General features: G+C 38.8%; 1 protein-coding gene across 10 annotated transcripts in view; it reads left to right on the top strand.

The window, feature by feature from the left end:
- Positions 1 to 15,013, top strand: part of BAZ1A (bromodomain adjacent to zinc finger domain 1A) — a 228,291-nt gene that overhangs the window by 175,787 nt on the left and 37,491 nt on the right. For all 10 annotated transcript variants that reach the window (XM_031669145.1, XM_031669148.1, XM_031669146.1 and 7 more), the window contains 4 exons: positions 412 to 578; positions 9,552 to 9,647; positions 10,422 to 10,560; positions 12,394 to 12,540. In XM_031669145.1, coding sequence (XP_031525005.1) covers positions 412 to 578; positions 9,552 to 9,647; positions 10,422 to 10,560; positions 12,394 to 12,540 — 549 coding nt within the window. The remainder of the gene's footprint in view (positions 1 to 411; positions 579 to 9,551; positions 9,648 to 10,421; positions 10,561 to 12,393; positions 12,541 to 15,013) is intronic.

A 15,013-nucleotide genomic window follows, 5' to 3' on the forward strand; every position in this document is an offset into this window, starting at 1 on the left:
TATTTTGTTTGATTCACAGAGCCTTTTAAAACATTGCTTCCCAAACTTGAATATACATATGAATCACTTGGGGATCTTGTTAAAATGAAGATTCTAAATTAGTAGGTCTGGTTGGGGAATGAGATTCTGCATTTTTTAACAAGGTGATGATAACTTTGCTGCTGGTCTTCAGATAACACTTTGGGTATTAGGGCTTCCAAAGGCACATATATGTTTGTCCCAATACTGTAGTTTGTCATAAACTTAGCCAATTTGCTTTTCCTATTTTAATCACCTGCTGGTTCCCTCTAGGAATTTTGAGAGTCTCTACTAATCTCATTTATTTCAAGGATTCTGTCGTTATATCAAAAAAAAATTGCCAAGTGTTATTTTTTGTCTATATATAGTTCTAAGTTTGATTTTTCTCCACAGCTTTTGAAAAGGCTAAATTAAAAAGAGAAAAAGCAGATGCCCTAGAAGCGAAGAAAAAAGAAAAAGAAGATAAAGAGAAAAAGAGGGAAGAACTGAAAAAAATTGTTGAAGAGGAGAGACTAAAGAAAAAAGAAGAAAAAGAGAGGCTTAAAGTAGAAAGAGAGAAGGTATTCATTTGAGTATATTAGCTATACTCTCTACATATAGTACTGCTACTTTACATATCTACCTCCATGGTTGATTTTCAAATGCTTTTACTACTTTCTTTCACATTTATGAATGTGCATAGAAAGCTGATTGTTTTATCTCCCTTTTGCTTTGGAAAATTTAACATGACTTTACAAATCACTTAAAACCTCTTTTAGAATGCAGTTCTAAATGATTTCATTGTTTAGACTTCCAAATTTAGGGAAGATTATATATGTAAAAGTTTATATGTAAAACTTTAAGAGGTAAAATACACAGTTTGAAAAATAAAATAGGCCGGGCGCAGTGGCTCACACCTGTAATCCCAGCACTTTGGGAGGCCAAGGCAGGCAGATCATGAGGTCAAGAGTTCGAGACCAACCTGGCCAGCATGGTGAAACTCCATCTCTACTAAAAATACAAAAATTAGCTGGGCATGGTAGTACGCACCTGTAATCCCAACTACTAAGGAGACTGAGGCAGGAGAATTGCTTGAACATGGGTGGAGGTTACAGTGAGCCAAGATCATGCCACTGCACACCAGCCTGGGTGACAGAACAAGACTCTGTCTCAAAAAAAAAAAAAAAAAAAAAGAATGTAGTACTGTGTTCTTATCCTATTTGAAAAATAAGGTGTAATAATAGTGTTTCATCAAATCTTTGATTGTGGTCTTGAGTGGTACATATTCCTTAGAGAATTCTATAGCTGGTTTCCTCCAAAGTCAGTCATTTTCAGAGATTTCTCGGGATATTCACAAGTAGCCTTAGAGGATCATGTTACATGCTCCGTGCTCATTTTAGTTGTCTGTAGTCTCCCTTGAATTTTTTTTTTTTTTTAAATGTCTAGGGTACATGTGCACAATGTGCAGGTTTGTTACATACGTATACATGTGCCATGTTGGTTTGCTGTACCCATTAACTCGTCATTTACATTAGGTATTTTTCCTAATGCTATCCCTCCTCCTGCTGCCCACCCCACAACAGGCCCCTGTGTGTGATGTTCCCCACCCTGTGCCCAAGTGTTCTCATTGTTCAGTTCCCACCTATGAGTGAGAACATGCGGTGTTTGGTTTTCTGTTCTTGTGATAGTTTGCTCAGAATGATGGTTTCCAGCTTCATCCATGTCCCTGCAAAGGACATGAACTCATCCTTTTTTATGGCTGCATAGTATTCCATGGTGCATATGTGCCACATTTTCTTAATCCAGTCTATCATTGATGGACATTTGGGTTGGTTCCTAGTCTTTGCTATTGTGAATAGTGCAGCAATAAACATACATGTGCATGTGTCTTTATAGCAGCATGATTTATAATCCTTTGGGTGTGTACCTAGTAATGGGATGGCTGGGTCAAATGGTATTTCTGGTTCTAGATCCTTGAGGAATCGCCACACTGTCTTCCACAATGACTGAACTAGTTTACAGTCCCACCGACAGTGTAAAAGCATTCCTATTTCTCCACATCCTCTCCAGCATCTGTTGTTTCCTGACTTTTTAATGATTGCCATTCTAACTGGTGTGAGATGGTATCTCGTTGTGATTTTTATTTGCATTTCTCTGATGGCCAGTGATGATGAGCATTTTTTCATGTGTCTGTTGACTGCATAAATGTCTTCTTTTGAGAAGTGTCTGTTCATATTCTTTGCCCACTTTTTGATGGGGTTGTTATGTTGTTTTCTTGTAAATTTAAGTTCTTTGTAGATTCTGGATATTAGCCCTTTGTCAGATGGGTAGTCTGCAAAAATTTTCTCCCATTCTGTAGGTTGCCTGTTCACTCTGATGGTAGTTTCTTTTGCTGTGCAGAAGCTCTTTAGTTTAATTAGATCCCATTTGTCAATTTTGGCTTTTGTTGCCATTGCTTTTGGTGTTTTAGTCTTGAAGTCTTTGCCCATACCTATGTCCTGAATGGTATTGCCTGGGTTTTCTTCTAGGGTTTTTATGGTTTTAGGTCTAATATTTAAGTCTCTAATCCGTCTTGAATTAATTTTTGTATAAGGTATACGGAAGGGATCCAGTTTCAGCTATCTTACATATGGCTAGCCAGCTTTCCCAGCACCATTTATTAAATAGGGAATCCTTTCCCCATTTCTTGTTTTTGTCAGGTTTGTCAAAGATCAGATTGTTGTAGATGCGTGGTGTTATTTCTGAGGCCTCTGTCCTGTTCCTTTGGTCTATATATCTGTTTTGGTACTAGTACAATGCTGTTTTGGTTACTGTAGCCTTGTAGTATAGTTTGAAGTCAGGTAGCATGATGCCTCCAGCTTTCTTTTTTTTACTTAGGATTGTCTTGGCAATACGGGCTCTTTTTTGGTTCCATATGAACTTTAAAGTAGTTTTTTCCAATTCTGTGAAGAAAGTCATTGGTAGCTTGATGGGGATGGCATTGAATCTATAAATAACTTGGGCAATATGGCCATTTTTCACGATATTGATTCTTCCTATCCATGAGCATGGAATGTTCTTCCATTTGTTTGTGTCCTCTTTTATTTCGTTGAGCAGTGGTTTGTAGTTCTCCTTGAAGAGGTCCTTCACATCCCTTGTAAGTTGGATTCCTAGGTATTTTATTCTCTTTGAAGCAATTGTGAATGGGAGTTTGCTCATGATTTGGCTCTCTGTTTTTCTGTTAATGGTGTATAGGAATGATTGTGATTTTTGCACATTGATTTTGTATCCTGAGACTTTGCTGAAGTTGCTTATCAGCTTAAGGAGATTTGGGGCTGAGATGATAGGGTTTTCTAAATATACAATCATGTCATCTGCAAACAGAGACAATTTGACTTCCTCATTTCCTAACTGAATACCTTTTATTTCTTTATCTTGCCTGATTGCACTGGCCAGAACTTCCAATACTATGTTGAATAGGAGTGGTGAGAGAGGGCATCCTTGTTTTGTGCTGGTTTTCAAAAGGAATCCTTCCAGTTTTTGCCCATTCAGTATGATATTGGCTGTGGGTTTGTCATAAATAGCTCTAATTATTTTAAGATACGTTCCATCAGTACCTAGTTTATTGAGCATTTTTAGCATGAAGGGATGTTGAATTTTGTTGAAGGTCTTTTCTGCATGTATTGAGATAATCATGTGGTTTTTGTCATTGATTCTGTTTATGTGATGGATTACGTTTATTGATTTGCATATGTTGAACCAGCCTTGCATCCCAGGGATGAAACCCACTTGATCATGGTGGATAAGCTTTTTGATGTGCTGCTGGATTCGGTTTGTGAGTATTTTATTGAGGATTTTCACATCGATGTTCATCAGGGATATTGGTCTAAAATTCTCTTTTTTTGTTGTGTCTCTGCCAGGCTTTGGTATCAGGATGATGCTGGCCTCATAAAATGAGTTAGGGAGGAGTCCCTCTTTTTCTGTTGATTGGAATAGTTTCAGAAGGAATGGTACCAGCTCCTCTTTGTACCTCTGATAGAATTCGGCTGTGAATCCGTCTGGTCCTGGACTTTTTTTGGTTTGTAGGCTATTAATTATTGCCTCAATTTCAGAACCTGTTATTGGTCTATTCAGAGATTCAACTTCTTCCTGGTTTAGTCTTGGGAGGGTGTATGTGTCCAGGAATTTATCCATTTCTTCTAGATTTTCTAGTTTATTTGTGTAGAGGTGTTTATAGTATTCTCTGATGGTACTTTGTATTTCTGTGGGATCGGTGGTGATATCCCCTTTGTTGTTTTTTATTATGTCTATTTGATTCTTCTCTCTTTTCTTCTTTGTCTTGCTAGCGGTCTATCAATTTTGTTGATCTTTTCAAAAAACCAGCTCCCGGATTCACTGATTTTTTTTTAAAGGGTTTTTTGTGTCTCTATCCCCTTCAGTTCTGCTCTGATCTTAGTTGTTTCTTGCCTTCTGCTAGCTTTTGAATTTGTTTCCTCTTGCTTCTCTAGTTCTTTTAATTGTGATGTTAGGGTGTCAATTTTAGAACTTTCCTTCTTTCTCTTGTGGGCATTTAGTGCTATAAATTTCCCTCTACACACTGCTTTAAATGTGTCCCAGAGATTCTGGTACATTGTGTCTTTGTTCTCATTGGTTTCAAAGAACATCTCTATTTCTGCCTTAATTTCGTTATGTACCCAGTAGTCATTGAGGAGCAGGTTGTTCAGTTTCCATGTAGTTGTGCAGTTTGGAATGAGTTTCTTAATCCTGAGTTCTAATTTGATTGCACTGTGGTCTGAAAGACAGTTTGTTGTGATTTCTGTTCTTTTACATTTGCTGAGGAGTGCTTTACTTCCAACTATGTGGTCAGTTTTGGAATAAGTGTGATGTGGTGCTGAGAAGAATGTATATTCTGTTGATTTGGGGTGGAGAGTTCTGTAGATATCTGTTAGATCCGCTTGGTGCAGAGCTGAGTTCAAGTCCTGGATATCCTTGTTAACCTTCTGTCTCGTCGATCTGTCTAATATTGACAGTAGGAGTTAAAGTCTCCCATTGTTATTGTGTGGGAGTCTAAGTCTCTTTGTAAGTCTCTAAGGACTTGCTTTATGAATCTGGGTGCTCCTGTATTAGGTGCATATATATTTGGGATAATTAGCTCTTCTTTTTGAATTGATCCCTTTACCATTATGTAATGGCTTTCTTTGTCTCTTTTGGTCTTTGTTGGTTTAAAGTCTGTTTTATCATAGACTAGGGTTGTAACCCCTGCTTTATTTTGCTTTCAATTTGCTTGGTAGATCTTCCTCCATCCGTTTATTTTGAGCGTATATGTGTCTCTGCATGTGAGATAGGTCTCCTGAATATAGCACACTGATGGGTCTTGACTCTTTATCCAATTTGCCAGTCTGTGTCTTTTACTTGGGGCATTTAGCCCATTTATATTTAAGGTTAATATTGTTATGTGTGAATTTGATCCTGTCGTTATGATGTTAGCTGGTTATTTTGCCCGTTAGTTGATGCAGTTTCTTCCTAGCATCAATAGTCTTTACAATTTGGCATGTTTTTGCAGTGGCTGGTACCAGTTGTTCCTTTCCATGTTTAGTGCTTCCTTCAGGAGCTTTTGTAAGGTGGGCCTGGTGGTGACAAAATCTCTCAGCATTTGCTTGTCTGGAAAAGATTTTATTTCTCCTTCACTTATGAAGCTTAGTTTGGCTGGATATGAGATTCTGGGTTGAAATTCTTTTCTTTAAGAATGTTGAATATTGGCCCCCACTCTCTTCTGGCTTGTAGCATTTCTGCTGAGAGATCCGCTGTTAGTCTTATGGGCTTCCCTTTGTGGGTAACCCGACCTTTCTCTCTGGCTGCCCTTAATATTTTTTCCTTCATTTCAGCCTTGGCGAATCTGACATTTATGTGTCTTGGGGTTGCTCTTCTCGAGGAGTGTCTTTGTGGTGTTCTCTGTATTTCCTGCATTTGAATGTTGGCCTGCCTTGCTAGGCTGGGGAAGTTCTCCTGGATAATATCCTGAAGAGTGTTTTCCAACTTGGTTCCATTCTCCCCATCACTTTCAGGTACACCAATCAGACATAGATTTGGTCTTTTCACATAGTCCCATATTTCTTGGAGACTTTGTTTATTTCTTTTTACTCTTTTTTCTCTAAACTTCTCCTCTTGCTTTATTTCATTAATTTGATCTTCAATCACTGATACCCTTTCTTCCACTTGATTGAATTGTCTATTGAAGCTTGTGTATGTGTCACATAGTTCTCGTGCCATGGTTTTCAGCTCCATCTGGTCATTTAAGGTCTTCTCTACACTGTTTATTCTAGTTAGCCATTCGTCTAGTCTTTTTTCAAGGTTTTTAAGCTTCCTTGGTGATGGCTTTGAACATCCTCCTTTAGCTTGGAGAAGTTTGTTATTACTGACTTTTCGAAGCCTATTTCTGTCAGCTCGTCAAAGTCATTCTCCATCCCTCTTTGTTTTGTTGCTGGCAAGGAGCTGTGATCCTTTGGAGAAGAGGAGGCACTCCGGTTTCTAGAATTTTCAGCTTTTCTGCTCTGGTTTCTCCCTATTTTTGTGGTCTTTATCTACCTTTGGTCTTTGATGCTGGTGACCTACAGGTGGGGTTTTGGTGTGGATGTCCTTTTTGTTGATGTTGATGCTATTCCTTTCTGTTCGTTAGTTTTCCTTCTGAGAATGAGGTCCCTCAGCTGCAGGTCTGTTGGAGTTTGCTAGAGGTCCACCCCAGACCCTGCTTGCCTGGGTATCACCAGCGGAGCCTGCAGAACAGCAAATATTGCTGCTTGATCCTTCCTCTGGAAGCTTCATCCCAGAGGGGCACCTACCTGTATGAGGTGTCATTTAGGCTACACAGGGGTCAGGGACCCACTTGAGGAGACAGTCTGTCTGTTCTCAGAGCTCAAAAACCGTGCTGGGAGAAACACTGCTCTCTTCAGAGCTGCCAGGCAGGGACGTTTAAGTCTGTAGCAGTTTCTCCTGCCTTTTGTTCAGCTATGCCCTGCCCCCAGAGGCAGCAGGCTTTGCAGAGCTGCAGTGGACTCTGCCCAGTTTGAGCTTCCCCAGCCGCTTTGTTTACCTACTCAAGCCTCAGCAATGGGGGACACCCCTCCCCTTAGCCAGGCTACTGCCTTGCAAGTCAATCTCAGACTGCTGCGCTAGCAGTGAGCAAGGCTCTGTGGGTGTGGGACCCGCTGAGCCAGGCACAGGATATAATCTCCTGGTGTGCTGTTTGCTAAGACCGTTGGAAAAGCGCAGTATTTGGGCAGGAGTGTCCCAGTTTTCCAGGTGCAGTCTGTCACGGCGTGCCTTGGCTAGGAAAGGGAAATCCCCTGACCCCTTGCGCTTCCCGGGTGAGGCGATGCCCCACCCTGCTTCAGCTTGCCCTCCATGGTCTGCACCCACTGTCCAACCAGTCCCAATGAGATGAACCAGGTAACTCAGTTGGAAATGCAGAAATCACCATCTTCTGCGTCGATCACACTGGGAGCTGCAGACCGGAGCTGTTCCTATTCGGCCATCTTGGAATGGAAACCAAATGTTTGTCAAATAGACCATTGAGTTGGTGTAGAAGATCTAATATAAGTTTACGCCAGAAAACATAGAGAACAGAAAAATCACCAGAAATCTGATGGTAACATTTAGAGATAGAATTAACACTTTTTTTTTTTTTTTGAGACTGAGTGTTACTCTCTTGCTCAGGCTGAAGTTCAGTGGTTTGATCTGGGCTCACTGCAACCTCTGCCTCCCAGATTCAAGCAGTTCTTCTGCCTCAGCTTCCCGAGTGGCTGGGATTAGAAGTGCCCACCACCATGCCTGGCTAATTTTTGTATTTTTACTAGGGATGGGGTTTCACCATGTTGGCCGGGCTGGTCTGAAACTCCTGACCTCAAGTGATCTGCCCACCTCAACCTCCCAAAGTGCTAGGATTACAGGCATGAGCCACCGCACCTGGCCAGAGATAGAATTAACACTTTGATTTGTTTATTTCTAGTCTTTATCCTGTGCCTTAAAAAAACAGATCACTCACCATTTAAAGTTTTATATGCTTTTTTTAATCTAACATGATCATAAACATTCTTTCATGTTATTAAATAATCTTAAGTGGAATTTTTAATGACTGCATAACTCATTAAATAGTCCAAGTGCTTTAAATAATACTGCTATGTTCAAATTTCTGAATAAAGTCTTCTTTTTTTTGGACTATGTCCCAGGATAAATTTGTAGAAGTAGAATAAATCAAAGGGTAAGAATATTTTCAAAACTTTCTATACATATACATCACTAAATATTTCCCAAGCATGTGCTTATTTACACTGTTCACAACAATGAATTAGAATGCTAACCTTATTTGATCCTATAAGAATTATTTCTGAGGTTGGGGGTGGATAATTTATTTAAGCAGACTATTCAAGTTACAGCAAGTTCCGTAACTATCTAGGCCATTTTACGTTGAAAATTTGATGTGTACATCTGTTTACCTCTGTTGTTCCTAAATTTCAAAGAAGAGAATAATATAATAACATATTAAATATACTTACTGGAAAAAATAGTAAAATATTTTATTTACACTGCTTTATTAGAGACATTTAGCAGTTAATATTTATCTTGCAATTTCAAACACCAGAATCAAAAAGTAAGAGTTTCAAAAGACCAAGTGAGTAAGAGAAATAGCCTAAATTACAAGAAAGAAGTCCATCTATTCTAATATTGTTGCTTTTAATTATTGTTCCCTCTTTGTGTCTCTAGGCTGTTATCAGATTCAAATGACTCTTGAAAATAACAAATGTATTACAAATATAAGGGGAAGTTTCATTTTAGGCAGTCTAATAATTTATTTTGCTAGGATCTTATTGATAGGAAGTAGAGGGAAAGCTATAGATCAAGTCAGATTAAATTAATATTTATTCAAGAGCTGCCCAGGCTGGAGTGCAGTGGTGTGATCTCAGCTCACTGCAACCCTCTCCTCCCAGGTACAAGTGCTTCTTCTGCCTCAGCCTCCCGAGTAGCTGGAATGACAGGCACGTGCTACCATGCCCAGCTTATTTTTATATACATATATAAAATAAGTCTATATTATAGACTTATTTTTAAAAAATTTAAAAAAATAAATGTATTTGTATTTTTTAAAATATATTTTTATATAAATATATTTGTATCATATAAAAATATATATATATATTTGTATTTTTAGTAGAGATGGAGTTTCGCCATTTTGGCCAGGCTGGTCTCAAACTTCTGACCTCAAGTGATCCACCTGACTCTGACTCCCAAAGTGCTGGAATTACATGTGTGAGCCACTGCACTCGGCCCATTTTCAGTCTTTATAGCATTATTTTGATAGGTATTATTTTGATCAGTGGTTCTAAAACTTTAGCATGTATTAAAAACCACCAGGAGGGCTTGCTAGAACACCAATTGCTAAGTTCTAACCTCAGAGTTACTGCTTCAGTAGGTGTGGGGTAAGGTCCAACTATTTGCATTTCTAACAAGTTCTCAGGACATGCCAATGTTGCCATGTAAATTTCTTACTTGAATTGTTACTAACTTTTAAAAATTTTTAGGAAAGAGAGAAGTTACGTGAAGAAAAGCGAAAATATGTGGAATACTTAAAACAGTGGAGTAAACCTAGAGAAGATATGGAATGTGATGACCTTAAGGTATAAACATGTTATGTGATGTTTGGCACACATAGGTTTTACATGCCTTATGTGGCTTTGCTGATGAAATCATTCTTTTATTTAATAGCAGCCTCTTTTCTTTATATTTAACCGAGAGAAAATAGCTAGTTAAGCAAATGTTCACACTTAGAATTCCAAGGTAGTATTGTTAGTGTTTCATAATCAGCTTTGATAATGGATCTTATTCTGTAGAAATAATAGGTCAGTTTGTGTAATCCTTAATCCAAAAACCACTGTAGCCAGGCATGCATTTAGCTTGATTGCTAGGTAAGGATTCTGCCTGTTTCCAGAAATGGCCAAAGTGTCCAAATCAAACTCATTCAACTTGGCTTATAAAGAACAATTTCTAAATCAGTGGATGGTAGATTAATTATGTTCCAAATCATAAGGAGATAGTACATTGAAGGTAGTATTTCACAGCTGATTTGACTTCAAAATGTGGGTTAAGAGACTCTTACCAGGAAATATAGTCAGAAATACACTCAGCCTAAAGTTATGTTCTTAGTAAAAGGAAGGAAAATGTTCCTTTATCCCAGTCCCTTCTCAGGAACTGTGATTTAGTAAAGTTGGAACAAGTTCAGGACATCTATAATTTTAGAAGTTTCAAAGGTGATTGTGATAAACAGCCAGGGTTGAGAACCAGTAGCTTACAAAGAGTAATGCTTAATAGTTAGGTAAAAAGTATGTCATCTCTACCTTTTAAGTTTTCCTTTTCTTGGTTTACATAGTTATATAAATTGTTTAATCTTTCAGGAACTTCCAGAACCAACACCAGTGAAAACTAGACTACCTCCTGAAATCTTTGGTGATGCTCTGATGGTTTTGGAGTTCCTTAATGCATTTGGGGAACTTTTTGATCTTCAAGATGAGTTTCCTGATGGAGTAACCCTAGGCAAGTGCTCTAGTTATCTATTGCTACATTATAGTTCATCCTAAACTTAGTGCCTTTAAAATCACAAGCCATCTCGTAAAGTTCTGTGGGGGCACTGGAGTTGGGATCTCTCTGGTCTAGCTAGATGTTCAAAATGGCTTCTTCTCACACAGGTTCTGGTGCCTTGGTCCTCTTCATGTGGCCTTTCATCTCATCAGAGTATCTCATACTTATTATGTGGCACCTGGGGACTCTAAGAAGCAGGAAGCAGAAACTGCTAGCCCTCTTAAAGCCTAGGCCTGGAATTGGCACAGCCTTACTTCTGCCACATTCCATTGGTCAGAGCAGTGAGAGGCCACCTTGGGATTCAACAGGATGGTGGAATAGACTCCACTTCTTGAGCAGGGAGTGGTATATGGGTGTTTGCAGACAGGCTATTGCCTACCTTTAATTTGTAATTCTCTTTGGCCTGTGTACTTATATACTTTTACTTTGTATAAACATTTATAATGCGTTTAGTATAAGGAGAGATTTGGATCAGATTTTGAATTTTTGGCTGTCACATGGAAAAATAATTTTCCTAAAATCTGTGTAGAGACTTTGAAATAGAGAATTATAATGCCACTCTTTTTTTTTTTTCTTGAGACAGAGTCTTGCTCTGTCGCCTAGGCTAGAGTGCAGTGGTGAGATCTCAGCTCACTGCAAGCTCCACCTCCAGGGTTCAAGCGATTCTTCTGCCTCAGCCTCCCAAGTAGCTGGGACTACAGGCGCCTGCCACCGGGCCTGGCTAATTTTTTTCTTTTTCTTTTGTATTTATTTATTTATTTATTTATTTATTTTTTGAGACAGAGTCTCGCTCTATCACCCAGGTTGGAGTGTAGTGCGTAATCTTGGCTCACTGCAACCTTCACCTCCTAGGTTCAAGCAATTCTCTGCCTCAGCCTCCCGAGTAGGTGGAATTACAGGCACCCGCCACCATGCCCAGCTAATTTTTGTATTTTTAGTAGAGGCCAAAGGGTTTCACCATTTTGGCCAGGCTAGTCTTGAACTCCTGACCTTGTGATCTGCCCACCTTGGCCTCCCAAAGCGCTGGGATTACAGGCGTGAGCCACTGCGCCCGGCCCAATTTTTTTGTATTTTTAGTAGAGATGAGGTTTCACTGTGTTAGCCAGGATGGTCTCAATCTCCTGACCTCGTGATCCGCCTGCCTCAGCCTCGGCTCATTATAGGCGTGAGCCATTGTGCCCAGCCTATAATGCCACTCTTATTTTAATAAAAGTGTATTCTTTAGGGGGGCTTTCAAATTCTTTTATTTCTCCTTATGAGCCGGATGAGGCAAGAATCACTGTGCCTTATAGATCAAGGAGGTCTAAACAGTGCTGGTTTAGGTGAGATGAATTAGATAAGAAACATTTATTTATGACTTAGACACAATATTAGGATTAAAACCTAATGCGGATAATGACCTCTCCTATTCACTATTTGCACATATATAGCCCTCAAGAACAGTGGCACAATAACAAATATTTGCATTGTTCAGATTAGAATAAAACTATAATTTTTAAAATGTGCCTTAATTCGTGCCTTAAATTTAAATGAAATATGTTGATCTATTGAGGCTATTTTGACCTACTTGAATGAGGTGACTTTGGCTTATGATTTTATTGTATTTTATTGTAATCATTATAAATTGTTTCTTATTTTGGCTTGGATAATACTTGGTTATACTTTCATAAATTGATGCTTAAGAAAATAGGTGCACATACTATTGTTGATTACATGTTTATTCCAGTGGAGTTGTTTTTTCAGTACATGAACAGAACTTTAAATTCATTTTAAACATTTTATTCACAGAAGTATTAGAGGAAGCTCTTGTAGGAAATGACAGTGAAGGCCCACTGTGTGAATTGCTTTTTTTCTTCCTGACTGCAATCTTCCAGGCAATAGCTGAAGAAGAAGAGGAAGTAGCCAAAGAGCAATTAACTGATGCTGACACCAAAGGTCAGAGTTCAACATTATTGCTGATTGAACCATAGTAGTTTTGTAGTGAAACTAATTTTTGAAGGCTAATTTTAAATTAAATTGGCTTTTATGCTTATAAAATATAGTTGTTCAGGTTACCTGATATTGAATCATATGCTAACAACATATGGATTATGTTATAAAAATTTTGTTTTGATATAACCTGTGTCTGACAACCTTAAAGATATTTTCCCTCGATCTATCTTGCTTTTATTCCTTTAGACTTTCCCTATGATTTAGGAGCATTATAGATTTCATTGACCAGTATCTGTAATTCCAAGAGATTCTGCTAACTAGCACTGTAGCACTGTTTCTTTGTTTTTTGGGGGTTTTTTTTGTCCCTAACTAAGGAAATACTTTTTTTTTTTTTTGAGATGGAGTTTCACTCTGTTGCCAGGCTGGAGTGCATTGGCATGATCTTGGCTCACCACAACCTCTGCCTCCCAGGTTCAAGCGATTCTCCTGCCTCAGCCTCCCAAGTAGCTGGGATTACAGACACCCACCACCGCACCCAGCTAATTTTTGTATTGTTTTTAATAGAGACGGGGTTTCACTGTGTTGGCCAGGCCGGTCTCGAACTTCTGACCTCAGGTGATCCACCCGCCTTGGCCTCCCAAAGTGCTGGGATTACAGGCGTGAGCCACTGCGCCTGGCCAGGAAATACTTTAATTGTAATTAATATTTTAAAATGAAAATACTACTACTGATTTCATTTTAGATATGACAGTTTTTACATCAGAGTTAAGTAAAATTTTACTTAATAGTTTGAACTAGGTAATTTGCCCTTTAAGTTCTGTACGCTTAAATATCTAGAGTCAGTTGTATGCTACGTGTTAATGCAGGAATAATTCTTGGGGCAAACCCTTACATATTTTTAAAACAGTATGTTCACTATTTTGTTTAGGATTCACCTCAGTCAGAGGAAATGTTAAGCATTTCTAATAAGAGATTGATTTGGCCTCCTGAATAATACCCTGAACTTTACCATATATGAGATTTAGGACCAGAAACTTGATTAAACAATACTTGAATGTGTTACATAAAAATTCACAGTAAGAAAGAACTGTTAGGAGACATCTTGATATCAGAATATTGGTACAGAAAGATGGGACATTCCTCCAGTCAGATAGTTTTGTTGACCTTAGATAATTCAAGGTCATCTTCCTTTTTGCCTGGTCTCTGAAGCAACAGGATATTGATGAGTATGCACTGATGTTTGTTGCCTTTTGATTTTACAGCCTGAGTTCAAGCAAAAATATATTTATATCTAACTTGAGTGCTAACCACCATAGGTCCCTTATTAAGACCATTTTAAGCAATATATGACCCCTATTGTCATCTCAGATAATTTAGTCAATTAAATGATATTCTTTTAGCTATTATATTTATTAATGGCCAACATTATAGAGTTATTGATCAAATTCTAACAATACAAGACATAAAACTGTATTTAATTCCAGATTTGAATTGTGTAGTTTTGGAAGTCATGGTGGAAAATAAAAGTGTGGTAAAAAGGAAATGGTATGGGAAAATTAGTATTATAAAGGAAAAATATATATAAGCAATGGTTGGTGTTTGAATTGCCATTACACTCTCTTCTCTTCTCTTTTCTTTTTTGAGACGGAGTTTTGCTCTTGATGCCCAGGCTGGAGTGCAATGGCGCAATCTTGGCTCACTGTAACCTCCGCCTCCCGGGTTCAAGCGATTCTCCCGTCTCAGCCTCCTGAGTAGCTGGGATTACAGGTATGCACCACCACACCCGGCTAATATTGTATTTTTAGTAGAGACAGGATTTCTCCATGTTGGTCAGGCTGGTCTTGAACTCCCGACCTCAGGTGATCCACCTGCCTTGGCCTCCCAAAGTGCTGGGATTACAGGCTTGAGCCACTGTGCCCAGCTGCCATTACACTTTCATGATTGATCTGTGAGTTTTTAAAATAACTATTGCCTATATAGGACTGTGTATAAATATAAGGTGTATCTCTCTAAATAATATTGGCCACTAAATAAAAGTTTTAATGCTGTCTTTGAAAATATTTAGCCTGGGTGACATAGTGAGACCCTTGTCTCTACAAAAAATAAAACAAGGCTAGGCGCAGTGGCTCATGCCTGTAATCCCAGCATTTTGGGAAGCTGAGGTGGGCGGATCACTTAAAGTCAGAAGTTCAAGACCAGCCTGACCAACATGGATGGTGAAACCCCATCTCTACTAAAAATGCAAAAATTAGCCAGGCATGGTGGCGCATGCCTGTAATCCCATATAGGCTGAGGCACAATAATCCCTTGAACCCAGGAGGCAGAGGTTGCAGTGATCCGAGATCGCGACACCAGCCTAGGCAATAGAGAGAGACTCTGTCTCAAATAAATAAATTTAATTAAAATTAGCCAGGTGTAGTGGTGCATGCCTATAGCCCCAGCTACTTGGGAGGCTGAGGTGGGAGGATTGTTTGAT

The sequence above is a fragment of the Papio anubis genome, chromosome 7 (genome assembly GCF_008728515.1).
Source record: "Papio anubis isolate 15944 chromosome 7, Panubis1.0, whole genome shotgun sequence".
NCBI lineage: Eukaryota > Metazoa > Chordata > Mammalia > Primates > Cercopithecidae > Papio > Papio anubis.